Here is a 24,632-nt window from a genome sequence, read left to right on the forward strand (position 1 = left end):
CAGTCCTGGTTCAGTTCTGGTTCAGTCCTGGTTCAGTCCTTTCAGTCCTGGTTCAGTCCTGGTTCAGTCCTGGTTCAGTCCTGGTTCAGTCCAGCATCGCAGTTTAAGTCACGGAATTTTTTTTCCCCATTATTCACTTAAACACAAAATCAAAAACTGAAAAAAACGAATCAGTGTCCATTTTTTCATTTTGGTTTTGGAGACAAATAATGAAGAAAACAGTTGTTGTTTTTTTTTCCATTTTCTTCTTTTTGGTTTTATTTTGAAAAACAAATGAACGAACGATACATGAATTCAAAACCCATATCATGACTTTAACTTTAACGATCTGCAGTGCAAGGGCTAACATTTCCACGACTAAATATCTTATTACAAAATGGATCCACTTGTGTTCACTTCAAGGTAACTACAGAGCAGCTTCTATAAATAAAAGTTCAAGCGTGTTCTGGGAAAACACCAACCAGCAAATAGATGTTTTACCAATATCTGTGATCCGATTCCTAACCCAACAAACCCTCGGTCAGCACAATCCAATATGAGTATCAGTACGTTCCTAGTTAAATATTCTACACTAAAAACTACAGTGAAGCTTGTACTTTTTTCTTACTGTATTATTATAACAATGCAAAGTCACTACTATTTAAAAAAGGACGGCTTGAAGACAATGAAGTAGTGAAGTGACTTTGTAAGCGACAGGACTGGGTATCATTAAGAAGTTGCCGACACGATACATACTTCGATACATAGACCACGATACGATACATATCTTGATAGAGTGCACTTTTGATTTGATATGATATATTTTAAATCAATTCAATATGGTTCAATAAAAAAATAAAACCTAATTCATGGCTGTGATGCTAAAAGTCTTAGTTAAACCACTTCTTGTGCAAAGTTCATATGAAACACAAACATTTTAATCACCAAAACTCTGAAAATGTCAAATGTGTTGCGAAAAAGAGTTTCCTTCCTCTGAACAAGCAACAAAATACACCAAAAAAATACTCTTGGCGATATATCGATACAGCAGCCTATGATATCGATACTGTATCATCACATTAAACGATACGATATATCGATATTTTGATATTTTTGCACACCCCTAGTGAGCGAGTCGGCTCTTTAAAACGGTTGCTTAACATGAATGATCGGATTTGGAACTCTTTAAAAAAAAAAAAAAAAAAAAATTTCTTTCTAATTTTTTGTGCATTTTTTACAGATTAGCACAGAAACAACACCAGAATCAGAACATAAGCAGAACAGGGACTAGTGTTGTAGTACTCGAGACTGGTCTTGGTCTTGAGTTCAGATTAGTTTTTTCACAGTCTTGGTCTCATCTTGGACTCGGTCTTGTCTCGGTCTTGAAGGCAGTTTTCTGTAAAGTGTCAGTGGAAGTCGAATTAAAGAAAGGATTCTCAAACTGTGGATGAAGGTCCAAAAAGGGGGGTGCAGAGTGTTTAAGTGCAGTACAATTTGTTCATTTTATTTTAAGCCTTATTTTAATGAACATTAATCTCATCAAATGGAGATAAATCTATAAAAACATTGATAAATATGTGCCAAAATAACTAGAAAATACAAATGAATGTACTGACATTGAAATGTATGTGACAAAGATGGCCTTGATTTGGTCTCGATGGGCTGTGGTCTTGGTCTCGACCTTTAAAAGTCTTGGTCTTGTCTCAGTCTAGACCCTCAGAGGACTTAGTTTCAGGACCCTGTGGTCTCGAACTGGTATTGGTCTCGAATACTGCAGCACTAGAAAGCACCATAAGTGAGAAATTTGGCATCTAAATAACTGTTCTTTTTAAAAATGATTATTTTTTATAGAAGTGCACGTTTTATTTAGAATTTCATCATTTGAAAGGGTAAACAGACTCTGAGTTGGAACAATTTTAAACTGATCTTTCCCTTGGTCATTTCTCTCTGTGATTACTTTGCAGATAAACGAGTACTCACATTGGTTTCTGTTGTATAAATATAATATTCGGATCCCATGGAGGAGTCAAAAATCCCAATAAGTGAGTAAAATAAACAGAAAAGTGAGTCAAATAAACATAAACTTCACCACCACAGTCAGTCTCATCAATAATGGTACAATCAAATTATTTTTTTTTAACCAAACAATGCTGGTTTTAACATATATTTCCAGGTGCAGCCCTTCATCAAACTGCCCCCAGACTCGGTGCACTTGAGCTTGTTAAAACACCACTCCACACTTCAGCCCCTTCTCTGTTTTTCCCGCTGTCTGCAAGATGGCCGCCTGTCACTGGGGATGGGGCACGTCGCGTTGCCAGGTCTGATTTAGCACAGCATTAATGCAAGGCCGGAGAATCCATCACCGAGGAGTGGTCCCTTCTGCTGACTCCCAAATCACCATCGGATGTGGAGGCCCTGCCCTGACTACAGCCCGTACATATGCAGCTGATGTACGGCCCATCGGCGAACCCAAACAAGTGTCACCACGCCATAAGAATAGACAACAGCGGAGTTAAAGGAAAGACAGGCTTCATGCGTTTGAGTGCGCTCGTGAGCTACTGTACAAACTCCATTCCTCGTGTTTGATTTTCTCTCAGCTGGGGTTTCCTCGTGTCAATATTGCCTTTTTAAAACTGTTATCCAGCCGTTTAAACTGAAAATCATGTGAAACTGTGCAATTTAGGAATGAAACACCAAAAATCTAGATATGATAAGATTTCTGGACTTTTATGATTATTAAAATGACATGTAAACAACAAAACTACTATTACTACTATTACCGTATTTTTCAGACTATAAGGCACATCGGATTATAAGGCACATTAAGCGAAACAAAGGGACGACACTTAAGACTGATCCTTAGCTCAATTATCCACGATCCATTGGCAAATTGTGGCGTAATTCGCCCGGCATTGCCTCCCTGTCTTGGTGAATGTGTATTATGAATGTGAATGTGGGTGGATCATTTAAGTTATTTTTTTTTTATTTCCTATGAGGAGGACTCAAATATACACTGAGTAATAATGTGTTTGATGAAACTTTGCGCTGATTTGTTTACATTTTACAGAAACAAAACTTAAAATCACAAGGTTAATTTGCATAAACTATAAGCGCTGAAAAAAACAGCTCGCTCCTTGTGCACTGGTCAGCTTCTGTCGGACTAAGGCCTCGTCCACAATAGTTCATATTTGAGTGTTTTTTTGTTGTGGATGCAGTGTTCGTTCACACTAATCCAATTGAAAATGGCTCCAGAGATGGAAAAATCTGGTGCCTCCAGCTCCCACGAATTCATATGAGTACAGATCTGATCCAGCGGTGTGTGGACGCCTGAAAACACTGATACGCTGATGTAAGTCTATGCATCGTGAAGAGGCTACCGTATATTCATATATATGATCTATGCGTACGACCTGCAGACGTACAATCTCTGAAAAGTTTAACATGAACCATCTCCAATGCGATAAAAGCACAGAACAGACTCACAATCAGCAGAACATCCCTCTGTCACAGAAAGAACACTCATATTCCACTGAGTCGTGCCCTTTAGTCCGACAGAAGCTGAACCACATCAGTGCACAAGGAGCAAGCTGCTTTTTAAGCGTTTAGTTTATGCAAATTAGCCATGAGGTTTTAAGTTTAGTTTCTGTAAAACGTAAACAAATATGCTCAAAGCTGTGTGGATAAGGAAGGACTGTAGACACAGAAACAACGTGTGTGGACGCAGATCATTTCCGATACGGTGATAAGTGGATTAATTTCAGCGTAAACGGGGACACGACTCAGTGGAATACGAGTGTTCTTTCTGTGACAGAGGATGTTCTGCTGATGGTGAGTCTGTTCTGTGCTTCTATCGCGGTAGAGATGGTTTACGTGAAACTTTTCAGAGATTTTAAGCATAGACTACATATATGAATGGACATATATTCTCCGTAGTATTTATTTGATGTCATAAATGCCAACACAGAACTATACTTCACCCTTTACTTTATGAGCCTCCTGACTACGGTCGCTGTAACGCTTCCAACAATCCCTTAAGCGGTGTGGCTTCGTAGTTTACCAAAGTCGTACTAATAATATCAAAGTCAGTAAACACAACCAGAATTGATACATAAGACGCACTGTTGATTGTTTAAAAAATTAAAAGATTTTAAGTGTGCCTTATAGTCCGAAAAATACAGTACTATTATTATTATATCTTAAACTCAATGTCCAAAAGTAAAAATGTCCAAACTGGATGTGAAACAGCAAATATAAAGCCCCTGATTTTCTTGACAGTAAATTACAAGGACGATAATGAGAGAAGAGGACGATTACATAACAGCAAAAGGTCACCATGATCACAAAGAACCATTAGCATAACTACTGAAGAAAACCGCATACATTACTGAGCATTCATAAATATTTAGTTATTAAAGTGCGTATGACAGGTTTTGATGATTCACTCATTTTGACTTAATTTGGTGGGATAATTGTTGTAAATATATATTATAATTTTCAAATCAAGAAGCAATTTGTGAAGAAAAGTTGAAAAATAGGTGGAAAATTACAGGAAGTAGAGAGTTCAAAACATTATTTACACACAAGAAACACATTTTCCTGATACTTTCAACATTATTTCAACAAAATAAAGGTGTTTTCTTGTATTTTTATGTGTCAAATAATGATTTCTGGTTACATTAAAGGAGTTTTGGCCCAGTGTCTAATTGGGATGTAACAATATCCAAATCTCTCAATACGATATTTTCACGATATGCATCTCACTATACAATATATATTGCGATATTATGTGGAGGTTAACAAAACCATGAATGCTGTGCACTACTTTTTCCTCTTAAAATGCCTTAACAAGACTTAACCCAAAGAACTAAGATTTAAAAGTGTTTATAACTAGGGCTGGGTATCATTAAGAAGTTGCCGATACGATACATACCTCGATGCGTAGGCCACGATACAATACATATATCGATACAGTGCACTTTCTATTGGATATATTTCAAATCGATTCGATACGGTTCAATAAAAATAAAGGGGAAATCGTGGCTGTGATACTAAAAGTCTTTGTTTAATCACTTTTTGTGCAAAGTTCATATGAAACACAAACATTTTAATCATCAAAACTGTGAAAATGTCAAATGTGTTGCATATTTATTTAGTATATTTAGTAAAATATACCAAAAAAATACTCTTGGTGATATATCGATACAGCAGCTCATGATATCGATACTTTATCATCAAATTAAACAATATGATATATCAACATTTTAACATTTTTGTACATCCCTACTTAGTTATTTCTTCATGTAGTCTGCACTGAAACGGAGCAAAGGATCATGGGCAATGCAGTTTGCTCTGTTTGTTTTAGTTATTTCTGCACCATAATTATTAATTGAAGCAAAGAAACTTGTAATTTGATATATTGTGATGGGCCATGATATTATTGTGAGACCTTTGATGATTCGGTAGATATTAGATAGATGATATTTCAGTTATTGTTACATCCCTAGTGTCCAAAATAGAAGCTCGGTAACAGTTATGGAATTCCCAAGTGTGATGTCAGGATTTCCAACTAAGTATCAGTAAAATGCCTTGTCCTGTCATAAGAACTTTAATAACATTGAACATGAGTTATCAGTGCCATACATCGTCAGAAGCGCTGCCCAGCTCAGCCCAAAAATGAAACTGAAACTAACATTTTAATATGTTGTTTTCAGTGAATATCATTTTCCAGCAAACATGGCGATCTAAGCAATTATTAGATCATAGAAGCATAAAACCCGCTCTTTAAATAAACAGAAAAGAATGCAGTATTACCTTGTGGAGCTGGTTGGTGGCCGAGCTGCTGCTGCTGCTGCTGCTGTTCACCGTGTGACATTTGAATTTGAGCAGTGATTCTCCCGGAGAGTCCAGTCTTCTTCCTGAGTCCCGCTCGCCGTGGGATATGCGTGAGTCCCGGTCCCCGTGGCTTAAATGTGATGGGATGTCCCGTATCGGAGAGGCACCCGAGGGAGAGGGGCGCTGGTGCACGGTACAGGACAGGCCCAGGATGTTAGAGGGACGGATCAGGAAGGCCTCCAGAGCGATGTTAGCAGAAACCTGAGGAAATAAAAGGTCAGTGAATAGTAGGGTGGTCGGTCCATCAAAGCATGGTAAAAAATAAAACTTCCAGATAACCTTGATTAGAACCCTGCAAAAAAGATAATTTAGGAAGAAATTTGGAAGAAAAAGGATAGGTTTTAGAGGTTGCGCATGACGTTTTGAAGATGATGGTTTTCCTTAAGAAGTTTTCACAGTATGAAAATTAAGTTGTGAAGAAAGTAGCCTTAACAGCTTTTGGCCGACATCTTTGGTACTTGAGTGAAGAAAAGGTTGGCCTGGTATTCTTCGACTCCAGTGTGACAGAAGGAGGTGATGGTTCACAGTATTATGGAAAAGGAAGGTTCAGAGGTTCTACCAAAGTGACGTGACACCCTTAAGCAGATTATGAAGGGAAACAGATCAGTGAGTTTGTCTCCACCAGCACAATTCATTTCTTCGAGGATCTTGATCTGCCAAAAACATTTTTAACAATTCCCAGCAGACTGGGCTGATGATGCAGACTTTCAGAAGTTGCTAAAACTGTGCAATCCAGCAAATGTGTCAGTGATGTTGCTGAAAGGAGGTGAAGCTTATTCAAGATTTTAACTGTAACCGAACAAAGAATGAAGATCAGAAACAGGATCTACTGCAGGTTGTCAAAGAGCACAGGCACATCTTTTGTGATGCCAACAAAGCCACAGTGGAGTTTCTAAGTAACTTTTTATGGACTTTATAAGTAACTTTTATGGACTTTCTACATATTTTTTATGCAAGATTCAGTTTGCGTTTGCAGACACAAATTATTTGAATACGCCTTATTTATTTGGTTCACTATGTTGTAGTATAGGGCAATTTACTGTGTCTTGAGCAACCTCTAAATATTAATTAATTTGCATAAAATTTAAGACCCAGATATTTATGGCCATATGTGTAGCCAAATGCATAGCCTGATTCATCAGTCGGTTTCACTTCGTAGAAACCCTCTGACCTCGCAGTGTTAGAATTCGTTCACTTGACGGCAGGTGGGTACTTTTTTTCATTTAACCAATCGCTATTTGGTCGTGACGTATGTAATGCACCGCTAACGAGGCTAACTGGTATATTAAGCTTTTCCCAAATCCCGTAGGAAGAAGGGCAATAACGTCTTTCCCCTTGATAAAATTCACCAAACATTCTCTTTGTTCCGGCTTTAAATCCTCGATCCTGGGAATCGTTGCCAACAAAGAATGTATGTCTCTTCGCTGATTGGCTGGTGCCCGAACTCGCATTTCCGGGGTTCTTGCAAACCATCTAATGTATTCTGATTCCTGACCTTGTCGCTGGAGAGAAATGGAATTGAGCAGAGGCACTAGGTGACGCCAGCCTGTCTGAAACTGACAACTGAACAGTCTAGTTTCATACCAAGGTTCACATGTTTTAGCCATTAGATGCATTATAGCTTATGGTTTTATTTTATTTTAGCATTTATTTATGTAACACTTCATATTCATATTCATACTAAACATCTGCGCCAACATCCTGTGATTGGAAACGTCAAGAGCTCTGCATGTGTGTTCTGACGTTTGATTGGTCAACACCGACTCTCTGCTCTTCCCAAAACAATTAAAAGTAATGGTGCTTATGTTAGACTCATACTGCCACTGCCGTGTTTATTATTCTCTAAAAAGGAAAGCAGAACTTGCCAACAGAACAGAGTTAAAGAGCTGGATATGTTTTCTGTGATTTGCATTTGTGGGAAACGTCTCACTAAACAGGTCAATAAGACAGAATAACAGAGTAAGTGCCATGGTTTAACGTGAGCTGTTTAAGTCTTTTTTTTAGCTCTTTATGTGACGTTTCGTGCTGTTAGGCCTGGATATGAGGGCAGATGTTCAAATAGCTGGCTGTGTGAGTCCAGTGTGTAGTGCTGGAGCCTTCGTGACCTGGTGCTGTGTGTTGTATCTGCTGCATCCTGACTCCGCGACCCTCACCCTTTCACGGTTTACCCCGTCCGTTATTTGAGGTGGTTATGCCGTGTAAAAGCCGATGACTGAAGTGTTATAGCGATCTGTGCAGTGTGGAGTGACCGGGCGGACCACTTTGCTCTCGCGGTCCCCGGCAGAACTTGAATGAGGCCAGACGGAGTTAAAAGTGGCAGACAGAGGAATAGAGCGCTGTTATGTGTGTGCCCCATGTCCAGTGCATAAAAAACCTCTGTGTTAGTAATGCTGCGGGATGTGAGCTTTAACTCTTTCCACTGTGAGTAAAGCTCTATTCGAACAGGATTAATATGACCTGTGGACCTTTGGTGATTTGTGATAATTGCAGAGGACGCCTGAGATCTTAATCATGTGTGAATGTGCCATGTCTGTGATTTATAAAGTAAAAATTCTCCCATGAATTACCTACTATATTTCGCCAAACACAGACGTCAGGTGATAATACCGTATTTTCCGCACTATAGGGCGCACATAAAAGCCTTTAATGTCATCAAAAAACCACTGCGCGCCTTATTATCCAGAGCGCCTTATATATGAATTTATTTGGATCTCTTAGTACGACTTTAGTAAACTACAAAGCCGCACCACTTGCAGCATTACGGGTCCCGTAGTCAGGAGCATCGCGGAGTAATACATACTGTGATTCCTTTTAAAATCAAAATGCACCTGTAAGAGACACACTTATTTATTTATTTATTTATTTATTTATTTGAGGACAGGGACAGCGAACAGTTTTTACAGGAGAGATGCATTGTACATCAGGTTGTAGCATCAGTGCTAATTTCCACCTGTCGTCCCTGGAAAGATTCATTGACTGATTGTATTTAAATGACCTTGGATATCAACTGTTCTTGGAGACCTATGCAGCATGTTTTGGGTTGCATACTTACAACGCCGACTTTAAACTCAAGGCTATTATAAAGTGAAAGTGCGAGTTGTGTAGGAGCAGTGGATGAGAGAAGAACACACACATTCACCAATGGACAGGGCTAAGATCAGTCCGAGCTTTCACCAAGACCAGAATCATCACTGAACTGCCACAGAACAGTAACCACACTGACGTGGATAATGACGAGAGGGATGTGGGCGTGCTGGACACCGTAATCGCGTGAGTTAATGTGAATACGATAACAATTTAGCGCTCTCAGACGGTATTCTTCTTATGCGTTACAAGTGAACAAAGTTGAGAGTTATTGTAAACGTGTTAAATAAAGTTTGACTGACTTATCTAACTGTTGTGTTTCATTTAATAATTAATAGTCCGGTGTATGTATGTGTAAAAAGGCTGAAAATAGACCATTCAATGACAATGCGCCTTATAATCCAGAGTGCCCTATAGTGCGGAAAATACGGTACTAGTCCCGTGCAAATTTTTCTATCTCTTTCTTTTCTTTCCGTGTCCTTTTCTCTTTCAATCTCTGTGTCAGTGTCAGTAAAATAGTGTAATATACAGACTTTGCTTATCCTGCTCCAAGTAACACAGAGGTGGGGCGGTAATTTGCAAATCACCAGATGTTCCCAAGTTGTACTTATCCCGAGCGAATAGGGCTTTAGTCTTTAGTGACAAAAGCTTTATGTCGACAATATGCAATGATTGGAACATCTGTGCTTCTTGGACAGCTCCTTCAGATAAGTTTGTTTGTCTAATTTTTGTTTATCCTTTGAAAATTTTGAGATTTTGTGTATTATTATGTTTCTTTCCAATTACATTAACTTTAAATTCTTAATATCTTATTTTTTACTTGTACTTGCTTGACAACTATTATGTACCGTATTTTTTGGACTATAAGGGACACTTGAAATCCTTTTAATTTTCTCAAAAATCGACTTATAATCCGGTGCGCCTTATGTATTAATTCTGGTTGTGCTTACTGATATCGAACCGATTTTATGTGGTACACGGCGCTCAAAAATCTGTCAAAATGTTTTAGTACGACTTTGGTAAACTACGAAGCCGCACCGCTTGATGGATTGTCGGAGCATTATGTTTTCTGTAGTCAGGAGCCTCGCGGAATATCCCTGCGTTCTATTATCTTCCAATTCCCACTTGGACATCGGATTTCACATCACATCCAAGTTTGAAGCGTATTATTATGTATCGCGTGTCGGACTACGTGGATTATGATTATGACTATTACCTCATGTTATGAAAACGATGCCACTTGAAATTTGCAGTGCATTTTATGTTATGATTTCTCTTCTATTACAACCTTAAGGAAGTTAACAGCCTTTAAATCAAGTATTTGTTCAATACTGGTCACACCACAACACCAAGTACCAAACCCACAGGCAGTGATACAGACGCGGTAAAGTATTGCAGTAATACGATGACTGAAATTGTTATTTAAACCACTGAAGTGTCCAAACACAATGAAAACACTTCATATTTACACGTCACAGTGGGCTCAGCCATCTTGGATTCTGACTCAAAATCCTTGCTCAGTCTACTTTGCTGCGTCCCAGGAAAAGGGGCGTGTCACGTGTGTCACTAGGCAACTTCCTCGGAAAACTGATTCGGAAGGATAATAGAACGCAGGGCTAGTCTGACAGAAGCTGAACCTCATCAGTGCACAAGGAGCGAGCTGTTTTTTCAGCATTTATAAATGCAAATGAGCCTTGCGGTTTTAAGTTTCGTTTATGTAAAATGTAAACAAATGTGGGCAAACAGGGAGGCAACGCCGGGTAAATTACACCACGATCTGCCAATGGATCATGGACGCCTGGGCTAAGGGATCAGTCGCAAGTGTCGTCCATTTGTTTCGCTTAATGCGCCTTATAATCTGGTGCGCATTACGTATGAAAATAGACAAGAGAATTCAACATTATTAATAAAAATACAGTACTTCTACTTGAGTAATATCATTTTGAAGTAACAATTTATGGCTACTCTATCCACTTCTACCTAAGGTCCTGGTTTAGACCCTCTTTAGGTCTGTATAAGTCCAGGCTTTTTCAGTTCAATAAAAATTCTAAAGGCGCACCAAATCTGTATTCAGCTAAAAGAATGAATAGAAATGTACCAAGGACGAGGACTATATGTGACGAGCAGTTAGACCAGATATTTGTACTTATTTACTTTCATGTGCGTAAAATCGTACCCTCTCAAGGACAATCAGATAGAAAGCTATGCATGTATGTATTACACATTTGCATACACCCTTTATGTAAAACACAGTCAGGAGAATGTTATAAAAGTCCACCAAAATCCTCATTCGCAGCGTCTAAGTCTAATATTGTGAGTTTTAGCCACAGCTCTGCCCCCCAGCCCAGGGCAAAGGTTGATTGTCTGGCTAAATACCCCTCCCATTACCTCTCTTCTCGGGCCGAGGGGTAATGAGAAGTTAATTTGACTGGAGCTGATAATGAGAATAAAGCCACCCAGTGAAAAATGGCTTCCTTTCCTTTTGTTTCTCCATCCTTCCATCTCTCGCTCTGTCAACGCTGTCACTGGGAGAAAAGGCCGTTTGCTTAATGGCCAATATAAAAGTCTGTCCTAAACTTTATGTGGGTAATAATGAAGTTTGTACACTTTGGGCAGAAGGGGCAGTTAAAATGGCCTCACTGTGGAATACATAAACATTGACTTTGGTTTCAAACTTTGAGGCCATGTTCATAAATATATAGATCTATATATATCACTAGAAGGGTTTCTGTCAGAATATATGTGCCTTGAAATATGCGTATACTCTTTTTGACTCTGTGAAATACTTCTGAAATGTTACTTTACTAGAGAGTAGTACATGTAAGTACCAGCGCTGTTATTTCTAAGGTTAATTTGAGTTATATTACATACAATTACTGCTACTACAACTAATACCAGTATAACAACTACTGCTACGACTACAACAACTACTACTACAATGATTACAACTACAACGACTACAATTACAAGTACCACTACTACAACTACTGCTACTGCTACGACTACAACTATTACTCCTATGACTACAGCTACTACTACTACTACAACTACTGCTACGATTACAACGACTACTACTACAATGACTACAACTACTGCTATGACTACAACAACAACTACAACTACTACTACTACTACTACTATAACAACTATAACTACAACTTCCACTACTGCAACTACTGCTACAACAACTACTACTAAAACTACAACTACTACTACTACTACAACAATTTTAATTACCACTATGACTACAACTACCATTACAGTAACTACTGCTACAACTACAACAACAACTATTACTACTACTACAATGACTACTTTAAATCCAACTACAACTACTACTACTATATCGACTATAACTACAACTTCCACTACTGCAGCTACTACTACTATAACCACGATGACAACGACACTACAACTACTACTACTACTACTACAATTATAATTACCACTATGACTACAACTACCATGACAGCAACTACTGCTACAACTACAACAACAACTACTACTACTACTACTACTACTACTACTACTACTACTACTACTACTACTACTACTACTACTACTACTACAATGACGACGACTTTAACTCCAACTACTACGACTACTACTGCTACTGCTATATCGACTATAACTACAACTTCCACTACTGCAATTACTACTACAATTATAAATACCACTATGACTACAATTACCATTGCAGCCACTACTGCTACAACTACAACAACAACTACTACTACTACTACTACTACTACAACTACAACTACTGCTATGACTACAACAACAACTACTACTACTACTACTATAACGACTATAACTACAACTCCCACTACTGCAACTACTGCTACAACTACTACTACTACTACTACTACTACTACTACTACTACAATGATGACAACTATAACTCCAACTACTACTACTACAACTACAACTACAACAACTACTACAAACAATTACAATTACCACTACTACAACTCCTGCTACAACAACAACTACTACTACTACAGCAACTACAACCAACACTACTACAACTACTGCTACGACTACAACAACTACTACTACTACAACGACAACAACTACTACTCCTACATTGACTACAACTACAACTACTGTTACGACTACAAGTAATACTACTACTACAACAACTACTTCTGCTGCAGCTACTACTGCTGTGTAAAATCTGTTTCAAATGTTATAAACTTTCATTAGGTTGATTCATGGTTGAAATTAAATTCAAGTCCTTTGACAATAACTGAATAAGTATGAGATATGTTCAGATATGTGCATGTTCCATCACTGAAAAAGTTAAAGTGATATATGTATGTAACTTTATGGAGATGGAAAGTTAAAACTGTACTGTGGAACATTCCCCATGAGGATAGATAAGTTTTATGCCATACTGTGAAAGAGTGGAGCCAAACGAACAATATTTTTGTGGAAACAAGCAGATGGAGGCACTTCTCCAAGGCCAAATTATAGTGTTTGTGGGGATGTTTTTCTATATTTTTCAGTGCAGTAAAAACATTCATAATGAAACAACAAACTTTCTGTATATTTTTAGCAACAAAAACTTACACGCTGTGGATTTAACTAAACTGTGTCAAATGTGAAGTGTGTATACCTTAGAAATGACCTGGTTGTCAGAGGCCAGCGCCAGGTCAGCGATCCTCTCCACACACTGCACTATCCTGGTGCAGGCGCGCGCTTCGGTCTGGGCCATCCACAAAATGTGCTCCTCCACCTGCATCATGTTACTGGCGATGTCGGAAATATAGTCCCCCAGCTGCCAAAACAGACAAGAAGAAATGTAAATCCGCGCGTACACCAGGAGGCCCGTGTGTTATTAATGCAGTGAAGCTTCAGGCACAAAGCAATTTAAGGCATCTCAATACAATTTATCTCAAGGGCTATTTAGATCAACAGGGCCGAGAAGTATTTGAGGAAAGCAGAGGTAAAATACAGCTATAACCTGCTTAGTTATATTGAGCACGTCCACATTAGGAATCCAGATGTCTCTAAAACTGCATTATGGTGGCATCATATTACTACAAAGCCATTGGAAGTGACTGCACACATCCACTACACTGACAGAGAGGACTGTGCACCGTCGGAGCTCTCGGTTTGAAGTTGGTTTCTCAGTTAAAGTACATATGACAGGTTTGTTTTTTCTAATTACGACTTGGTGCGATGGTGCAGTACCTCTGGTCATTATTTATGGTAGTTTTACAGCAGCCATAAGGGAGTTTGTGGGAGAAAAAAGTTGAGAAAATAGGGGAAAGTAGCGCTGAATTCTAAAACAGAACAGCTATAACATTGTCGACGCTTCTTTCCAAAATGCGCGGACAGTTTGAGCACAAGGAATGCATTTTTCTGGCAATAAAGTTGTCATTTCGTTTTATTTAGTTTAGTTTTGGCCGTGGTTTACATTATAGTTCCTAGTCAAGAATTATGGGATTATTTCTATGGCCAGTCTAACCAGGATTATTAGTTATAAATTTCAACCAAAAACTAGATTTAAACTCGTAAATATATTTATGTTCACTATTATGCACATTTTTAGGCCCATTGTACACTATTTTCTGATCTATGTTATAATTTCCTTGTCACAAACACATTTGGAGTTGTGTTTTGTTTCATGCACACATGTTTAACACACAAACCTCAGAAGAAAGCACTCCATTCCACCTTGTGATGTCATCTGGTAATACAGAAAGAGCTCCATTGGGCTTTTAAACTCCATACACCTTCACTAGAATCATGTGAATATTTTCATTCTGTACTAAACTACAGGTAACATGGGAGCTGTTTACTTGAGAACTACCACGTCATGACATCACAAGGTGGAACAGAGCATTTTGGGCTTTGGAGATGTAAACAAACAAATAATAAAGAATTACTCAAACATGTGTGAATGAAGCAAAACACAACTCCAGGTCTGTTTTTGATGAGGTAACAACATTCTGACATGGCTTAAAGTTCACAAGAGTCAATTTTGTTTCCACCAATAGTACAGTGTTTGTTTGTTTTTTAAGTGTGGGTATGTGATTTATGACGTCATCGATGTGATGATTCAGGACTAAAACCAGGACTAAACCAGGACTAATCTTGGACTTGAGAGCGAGAGAGAGAACCCCGAGCCTGTGGAGCGGGGTGTACACAAAGCACGATCGGGTGACGGCTGCACGGAGTTCTGCGGTGGTCCTTTCTCCTGCGGTCACCTGACAGTCTACACGGGCGCACCTCCGGGTTCAGTTCTGGTTTAGTTCTGGTTTAGTCCTGGTTTAGACCTGATTCAGTTCTGGTTTAGACCTGGTTTAGTCCTGGTTCAGTCCTGGTTTAGACCTGGTTTAGACCTGGTTTAGTCCTGGTTTAGTCCTGGTTTGGTCCTCCTGGTTCAGTCCTGGTTCAGTTCTGGTTTAGACCTGTTTTAGACCTTGGTTAGACCTGGGTTAGACCTAGTTTAGACCGGGTTTAGATCTGGTTTAGTCCTGTTTTAACCCTGGTTCAGTCCTGGTTTCAAGCCTGCTTCACTTCTGGTTTAGACCTGGTTTAGTCCTGGTTTAGTCCTGGTTTAGTCCTGGTTTGGTCCTCCTGGTTCAGTCCTGGTTCAGTTCTGGTTTAGACCTGTTTTAGACCTTGGTTAGACCTGGGTTAGACCTGGGTTAGACCTAGTTTAGACCAGGTTTAGATCTGGTTTAGTCCTGTTTTAACCCTGGTTCAGTCCTGGTTTAGTCCTCCTGGTTCAGTCCTGGTTTCAAGCCTGCTTCACTTCTGGTTTAGACCTGGTTTAGACCTGGTTTAGTCCTGGTTTAGTCCTGGTTTGGTCCTCCTGGTTCAGTCCTGGTTCAGTTCTGGTTTAGACCTGTTTTAGACCTTGGTTAGACCTGGGTTAGACCTAGTTTAGACCAGGTTTAGATCTGGTTTAGTCCTGGTTCAATCCTCCTGGTTCAGTCCTGGTTCAGTCCTGGTTCAATCCTGGTTTAGTCCTGGTTTAGTCCTGTTTTAGTCCTGTTTTAATCCTGTTTTAATCCTGTTTTAGTCCTGGCTCAGTCCTGGTCCCTCATGTCTCAGGTCACTATAGGACAGCAGGTTGTTTTCACCATTGCCAGTAGCTTCGGTTTGACATTTAAATTGTAGCTATTTTATATTTTTTTATTTTTTATATCTCACGTTGAGAGAAGTGGGTGGACGGTGACCCCCGCGTACCACGCCCACTACACCCCGGGTCTCCACAAAACTCGTGAACGTCCACTTTTGAAGGACGACATGAACACTAGACACATTAGAAGAGGTCAAGTACCGGGACTGAGTTTAGGAATTCAACCACAAACCTTCCTGTTCTACGCCAACCACTTCACCATGAGTCATTTCCATCAAGTTGAAGCCAAACAGATAAGTTCTACTCTTTGGAAGTGAAGGTTTTTAACTGGGCGTGTTCTTCAGACTTACAGCCCTCATATGTCTCTGGTGTCATCTGGGAATTAAACCATTTTCTTGGTCTTGGACATAAAGGTCAGACATTTCAATTAAATGGAGTCATGGCCCAAAATCTTTTAATCCTGCTCATCATTCTGGTGACAGGACAGACAAGTTTAGCAGTTCAAATCATGTATTCAGGACTTCTGCAGAATTTTGAGTAGGAAAGACTGGAACACGACACACACAAGAGAGATGAGCAATGACTCACTGGAAACATAGAAGGAAAAGTGAAGTAGTCAGCGGTGTCTTAGTCAAATTATTTTATTTAGATCTTAGAGGTACGCAGAAGTGTCTCGTGAGCTTTTAGTCATGTTGGAATGTTACCACCTCATCAAAAACAGACCTGGAGTTGTGTTTTGTTTCCAGATTACATGTACCGGAGTTACGTAATCAGAGTACAAATTATGAGTAACTGTATTCAGTTACAGTTACTGTTTCAGTGAGTGGTAATTTGATTACAGTTACTTTGTTGAAATAAATGGATTACACGGCGGTATTTTCCTGTTTTCCTGTTTTCACATTTTGGGCTATATTCCTCTTTTTTTCTTTTTCTTTTTTTCGGTAATTCCACTCATTGCCAGAAACTAAACCAGGTCTAAACTAAATCTAAACCAGGACTAAAACCAGGTCTAAACTAGAGCTAAAATAGATCTAAACCAGGTCTAAAACCAGGTCTAAAATCAGGTCTAAACCAGGACTAAAACAGGACTAAAACCAGGTCTAAACTAGAGCTAAACTAGATCTAAACCAGGACTAAACCAGGACTAAAACCAGGTCTGAACTAGATCTAAACTAGAGCTAAACCAGGACTAAACTAGGACCAAACCAGGACTAAAACAGGACTAAACCGCGACTAAACTAGAGCTAAACTAGATCTAAACCAGGACTAAAACCAGGTCTGAACTAGATCTAAACTAGAGCTAAACCAGGACTAAACTAGGACCAAACCAGGACTAAAACAGGACTAAAACCAGGTCTAAACTAGAGCTAAACTAGATCTAAACCAGGACTAAACCAGGACTAAAACCAGGTCTGAACTAGATCTAAACTAGAGCTAAACCAGGACTAAACTAGGACCAAACCAGGACTAAAACAGGACTAAACCGCGACTAAACTAGAGCTAAACTAGATCTAAACCAGGACTAAACCAGGACTAAAACCAGGTCTGAACTAGATCTAAACTAGAGCTAAACCAGGACTAAACTAGGACTAAACCAGAACTAAACCGGGACTAAACCGGGACCAAACCAGGACTAAAACAGGACTAAACCATGCTGCGTGGACATGTCTCCTCGTCTTCTATCAATAATATTTTTAATTTGGTTCAGTAAAGACTTGGCTTTTCATTTTCTTTTAGCAGATAAAACATCTTATGTTACGATATTCTAGTCTTTGCTTCTCTACAGAAAATCAAGTAATCCAAAGTATTCAGATTACATTACTCACTTTAAGTAATTTAATGGATTCCGTTACAAATTACATTTTGGGGTATGTAATCTGTAATCTGTAGTTGAATACATTTTAAAAGTCACCTTCTCAACACTGTTTGTTTCATTCACACTTTTGACCTTTTAACCTTTTATTATTAATCTGTTTTTCGTCTCCAAAGCCGAAAATGCCGTTTCACCTTGTGATGTCATGACACAAATGGAGCCACATGACATGAGTGTTTTCTGTTTGAGAGAAGAACTCAGTAGAATATGGGCATGGGGATGAGGATGAGGATTTGATCAAATTTTCTTAATCGATCGTCAGGATAATTAACGTTTTTTATATTAAAATTATCATCATTATTATTACTATTATTAATCTGCATAAATAAACTCAACTTTACAACATATAAACCATAAACACTCGAGAACCACATCAGCCCGTTTGACTTTATAATGTGTTTAATGCAGCTTTGACACATTTGTTTACGTTTTACAGAAATGCACTGATGCGGTTCAGCTTCTGTCGGACTAAAGGACACGACTCAGTGGAATATGAGTGTTCAGAGGGATGTTGATGATGCTGATGCTGAGTCTGTTCTGTGTGTGTGTCGTGTTGGAGATGATTAGACTCAACTATTTGTTTTTTTTCAGTTTTTCAATTTTGTGTGTAAATGAATAATGGAAAAAAAATGGATAACGGTTTCCATTTCCGTGACTTAAACTGCGCCGCATACGGACTGAACCCGGACTGAACCAGGACTAAAACAGGACTAAACCAGGTCTAAACCAAGACTAAACCAAGACTGAACCAGGAACTGAGTGTTGCGACAGACCGGCGTAAACTGTCGGGTGATCAGGACTGAGACCGGGGCCAGGGACCAGACTGAGATCAGACCGGGACTGATCCTAGGACCAGACCGGGACTGAGACTGGGACCAGACCGGGACTGAGACTGGGACCAGACCGGCACCAGACTAGGACTGAGAACAGGACTGAGACCGGGACTGAGACCAGGACTGAGACCGATTTAGTCCTGGTTCATTTCTGGTTTAGTCCTGGCTTAGTCCTGTTTTAGTCCTGTTTCAGTCCGATATCACAGTTTATTATTATTCATTTAAAGCCTAAACTGAAAACTGAAAAAATTTATTCTGATCCACTTTTTTTTTTCATTTTCGTTTCGGAGACAAACAATGAAGAATTTTTTTTTTTTTTTTTTTTTCGTTTTTTGTGTTTTCTTATTTTCGACAAAACAAATTAACGAAATACACACGGATTATCATCATTATTACTTTTTATTTACATGTTTTTTTAGGGATTCAGCTTTGGATCGGATTCATAAAAGCGGGCGTAGTGTCTTGCTCAAAGACACTACGCAATTATGCCAAACTTCCAATTACCGAACCGCCTCCATCTCTCACTCTAACTGTACGGGTCTATTTCAAGTTTCTCATTTCAGAAACCTCGAGATGAAAAGCCTTACTCTGCATAAACCTGGTATGAAGACGGCAGACTCCTCCAGCGCTTTCAAATCAATCCTCAGAAACAACAGGCAGATTCATAATGCGGGCAGGACAGTCGGGGAGGCGCTGGTGACTTCATTCATTACTGGGAGATTTAATTTAGATTACAAACTCCGCCGGGGCCCAATTTCTTCCATGGCACTCTTGTATTTACTTACTGTACTCCCCCATTGTGAAGCCATTTGACTATTCGTTAATGGATGAACGGGGTGGGCTCATCAGTATCGTATTGTCTGGGCTGGAGCGATGATAAAACTTTAAGCATCGTCCTAATAATATCTCCTCCAGCGTGTCCTATGTGAGTAATTGGACTGAAGGGAGCTCGTATTGATTTTGTTCCATTGGCTAAGCTCGGCACCCATCTCGAGCGCAACCTGACCTTCAGTTTGAGGCGAAAGTCCAGAGAAAATGGTTCACGCGAGGTTAGAAGCTTCAAACTCAGACTATGGCTAAGTTCAGACTGCAGGGCTTAACGCTCAATTCTGATTTTTTAGCGAAATCCGATGTTTTTGCGAGGTCGTTCACATTTCCAATTAAATGCGACTTGTATGTGATCTACTGTGTGAACGTTAAACGGCCCGAAAGTGTCCCGCATGTGACACTGGAGACACGACGACGTCAACCGCAGCGAGCGTCTCTGTGTTTACGGAAGTTGTCCAAACATGGATGCGAGCATCGAGCACCTGGAGATTTTAAAGTTCCTCTCGTACCGGAGCCAGAACATGAACAACTTACTTGTTTTAAGGAGGAGATTGAGAAGGAGAAGGACGAGGTTTTTGGCCGTGGTGTTTTGTGGGGCAGTGGCAGCGACGTCCGTTGAAAGGAACATGTGGATGTGGAGACGGAGCCAAGAGTGGTGAGTGGTGATGTGCTTCGCTTCAGTGACACGGAGTTCATTAACAATTTTTGCCTACTTCAGCGCAGAATAGTGACGTTTGTGGCTTGTTGATAACGTGTAGGTCGGATGAATGCCCTTTGACCGTTCACACTGAAGTCGCATGTCAAAAGATCGGATATGTATCGGTTTCAGGAGCACATATCCAAGTGGCCTGGGTCGCATTTGAAAAAATCGGATCTGTGTCGTTCAGACTGTCATTAAAAGATCAGATACAAGTCACATAGAGGCCAAAAAATCGGATTTGGGTCACTTCAGGCTGCAGTCTGAACGCAGCCTAAGAGGGTTCCGTTCAACTGCATGTTCTCCCAGTGTCTGAGTGGGTTGCATGAATTTAGGTGATTTATTTTCGTTCAGCTAATCTAACTGCTGAAAACTCTAGCTCAAAATCAGCAGCATTGAAGGATGGGTCAAATGCAGAGGACTAATTTAGCTTTAGTGGACAATTATAGATGTACTATGTAACTGTTGGTAGGGTGGAAGTAAAAGGCTGGAGACCAACTGGACGTCTTAAGCAGGAGAAGTTTATTTACCATCAATAATACGGGCCCGGGGAGCTTGAAAGGTCAACATAGCATGATTTCAAAAGTGAATATAGTATGATCTTTGAGTGTTCAAGCCCCTTTGACTCTGCTTCCAAAGGAGGAGGTGTATAAAGTGAGTGTGGTGAGACTATGAAGGCCAGGAGAAACTGTTAGACAGAAATGTGCCACAATTTAGATAGTGGTATAACCAATGGTCTGCCAAGGGAAGATCATGGTGTAAATATAGCTTTTGTGAGTCAGTGTTAAACTGAGATGTATGTGGAGGATAAATTACTTAAATTCTTTTACAAAGGTCAGTCATGATAATTGTTAAATGGTAAATGGTCACATTTTTATATTGCACTTTTCCACCTTCAAGGCACTCAAAGCACTTTACAACATGAACCACTCACCCATTCACACACACACAATCACACATCGGCGTAGGCAGACGACGGGGGCGAGATGGGTTAAGTGTCTTGGCTGTTTTCAAGAAAACTCCCGTGCACTGTCTCACTCCTGGTTTTCTTTAACTGATACCACATTTTCGGTACAGAAACGTCGCATCAGTAAAAGAAAACCAGGAGTTTTCTTTTACAGCCAAGTACCTCTCCTCCAAAGCACCTGTCACCCAGTCAGATGTACAGAGTCTACACAGAAATGGGTTAAGGCTATGTCCACACAACAACGCTACTGGATTTTTATTTTATTTTTTAAACAATCCACGTCTGCACAACGATGGAGCACTGAGTGAAAACGATGTAATACATTTGCCACAACTGCATGTGCTGGATACAGCCAGAGCCACTGGACACACAATACTATAAACTTCACGTTTCGACCAAATAACGTTGTTGTGTGGACACCACCCGAGTGTGAACAGGGAGGGAACTGGAATGACACCCCTAACCTGTGGGTTATTAGATCCACTCAACCATGTGATGTTTATGTCGAGAGCAGGATTTGAACCACCAGCCTCGAAGATCAGTTGAGTGCTGAGCCCATTCATACACAAAATGTGTTTTTACGTATTTTTAGCAATAAAACTGTATCTGAATAAATGCAGGACAGATACTCTGGAACATTCAGCATGTACTAACCTGAAAAACAAAAGCTTGTCCCATAACACAGCCTGCTTGTTTCACAAAGCAACTGCAATGTCTGTTTTTTTTTTTCTAATTTACTCAGAATGAGTTTCGAAATAACGTTATTGTAAAACATAACACATGAATGCCGGAGTTAAGATGAGGATAAACCTGACTGTCATCGTAAGTGCATTTCTCATCTGCACTTGACCCATATTTCAACATAGAGACCCCAAATCTTCAGCTAAAATGTTTGTCAGGAGCACCAGGAACTTTATCTTTTTATCTCTATTGTACACAAAATTGACTCTTAAAAGCTTTTAGCCATAGTTTGAGTAATCTTTTGTTATTAGTCTGTCTACATCTCCAAAGCAAATGCTCTGTTCCACTTTGAGATGTAATTCTCCAAAGTTAACAGTTACCTTTTACCTTTGTATGGTGTAAATAAACAATTCCAGGACTGAAATCATCCAAATGATTTTAGAGAAGATGTGTAAAGTTTAAAAACATAGTGAAGAACTTCCTGTATTACTACATTTTCCATTTGAGAGATGAACTCCGCCTAAATATGCAGGATTTGTGCGTTAAACATGTGTGACTGAAACAAAACGCACAACTCTGGGTCTGTTTGTGATGAGGAAACAACATACAGATTAGAACATAGATCAGTAAATAGCATAATAGTACTCAAGATTACTCAGATATGTATGTTTTAAACTGACAGCGAACCCACGGCAGCTGCACGTAACCTAGACTAAGACACAGGCAGAACACGCAGACTCCACATACAGACCCCACGCAGCCCAACCCGCCCTGACCACGTGACCAGAAACCCCTCAGACAAAAGAGTTCACTCCAGGCCAAACGCGAGCTGCCCCCAAAGACACATCCGAGCCCCGTTCAGAGCTGTAATTGCGAGGAGCGCAGTACTGCCGAGCGGCCAGGAGGAGGGCACATGAGGTGAGGAGTTAAGCCGTCTGGGATCGATCGGAGCGTGGAGGCCAGAGTGATGGCTCTAAGGCTTTTCCTGGAGGATGCTGTAGTCTCTAGACGTGATTGGCCCTTTTATTTGTTCAATGACATTTTAGATGGGGCCAGTCCATTTAAATCTCATGGAAAGGGCAGTGGGTCAGAAAGGGTAATTTCATAAAATAGACGTTTTCTTCATTTCTCAAGGTTTATTGTATTTGGAGATTGGATTAAACATGTGAAGGGGGTATAATGCAACCTGGACTTTTCAGAGATTTCTACCCTGTTATGTTGTTCCCTCATCAAAAATATGCTTGAATAGGTTTTCGATGGCATCCATGCTTTGTTTGAGTAATTTAGTGATCTCTCCCAGGCCCCATTCAAGCTCTCTTTATGATTAGCTGTAAGATTTGTTAGGATTTGTGTTTTTTGTTCTCTCCCCCTCCCTTTTCTGTTTCAGAGCTTGAGTGTGGCAGGGGGCGTGGCTGGCTTTTTCCGGAGCAGACGAGACACACCTGCAATCAATCCCTTCATCTACCTCAGTATTTAGCCCTGGTCTTCTCATCACCACTTTGCCAGATAATTCTGTCCTGTTCGGTAGCGTCACCTGGCTCTTGGATTTATTCCTGTATTGCTTCTTGTTTGTCCTGGATTTACCTACTCCTGTTTTCTCCCAGGTGTCTCCTGATCGTCTGCCTTTGCCTCCGGAGAAGTTGGCCAGCTCCCTGCCTCCTCAGCCTGCCTGCGTTTGTACAATAAACTGCTTAAACTTGACTTTGTTCCGATTCTGCTTTTGGGTCCCTCGTCCCCCACCTTAACAAGATTTTGTCCAAGACTCAACTTAAAAGCGTCATCTATGCTCCAGTTGTAAAATTTAAAATGAAAACAAAAGTGAATGTTAATACTAGGGATGTCCCGATCACTTTTTTTTTTGCCCCCGAGTCAGAGTCATTTGATTTTGAGTGTCTGCCGATACCGAGTCCCGATCTGATACTTCTAGAAAACATTATGAAATGAACTAAGAGCAAAAAATAAGATCCAGGATGTATGTGTGGGATCAGATTGTGTTGATTTCAGTGTGTAGTAGTTGGGCTGAACTTGTGAAAAATAAAATGTCCAAAACTTTAATTTTGTTAACTTTTCTAGCCATGAACCATCATTGCTGAAAATCTTCACTTTTACCACAGTCTGGTCTTGGAATGTGTAAGTTAGTATATTTAATCAACTGGACAAAACAGGAACCAGACCAGAATCAGATCAGATCGTGAGACTAGACTCTGCACAATCTAGAGTTTGTATATTTGATATTATATGGAAGCCTGTGTATTACATTTGAAAAATTTAGGCTTGTCTATGATATCCACATAATACAAGATCTTACCAAGTAAAAACGAGATGACAGAAGCCCCACAGCCTCTCTCCCCCGCACCACCACCACATCCACAAACCCACCGTGGAGCGCGCACCACAAACAGCAGAACATGTACCGCAACATCGGTCCCACCACTCAACATGCAAACAAACAAGCGCCGTGGGCCAACGCTATCGGCCGCACAGGTGTGAACACGGGCCACAGAACCCCAGGCAACAGTCCCAGTCCCAGTGCCTGCTGTACTAGAGGCACACTCGCGCTGGGACTTTTGGGCCGTGCCACAGACAGTCGCACTAACTGGGCTTCCTGAGCAAATCCCACGCCTCAGTAAAAAAAAAACAACAAAAAAAAACAACTTATGTGCTGTGTGCTATATACATATATTATTTATCCTATACCTGAT

General features: G+C 40.0%; 1 protein-coding gene across 1 annotated transcript in view; it reads right to left on the bottom strand.

Annotated features, from left to right (window-relative positions):
* The window catches only part of LOC110175781 (adhesion G protein-coupled receptor A3), an 820,856-nt gene that overhangs the window by 542,785 nt on the left and 253,439 nt on the right, over positions 1–24,632 (bottom strand). Inside the window, exons 11-12 of the mRNA XM_055162785.1 lie at positions 13,574–13,735; positions 5,791–6,072 (exon numbers count right to left, since the gene is read on the bottom strand). Coding sequence (XP_055018760.1) covers positions 5,791–6,072; positions 13,574–13,735 — 444 coding nt within the window. The remainder of the gene's footprint in view (positions 1–5,790; positions 6,073–13,573; positions 13,736–24,632) is intronic.

Source organism: Boleophthalmus pectinirostris, unplaced genomic scaffold (genome assembly GCF_026225935.1).
Source record: "Boleophthalmus pectinirostris isolate CB_2022bp ecotype Guang Dong unplaced genomic scaffold, ASM2622593v1 HiC_scaffold_5, whole genome shotgun sequence".
In the NCBI taxonomy this organism is placed as follows: Eukaryota; Metazoa; Chordata; class Actinopteri; order Gobiiformes; family Gobiidae; genus Boleophthalmus; species Boleophthalmus pectinirostris.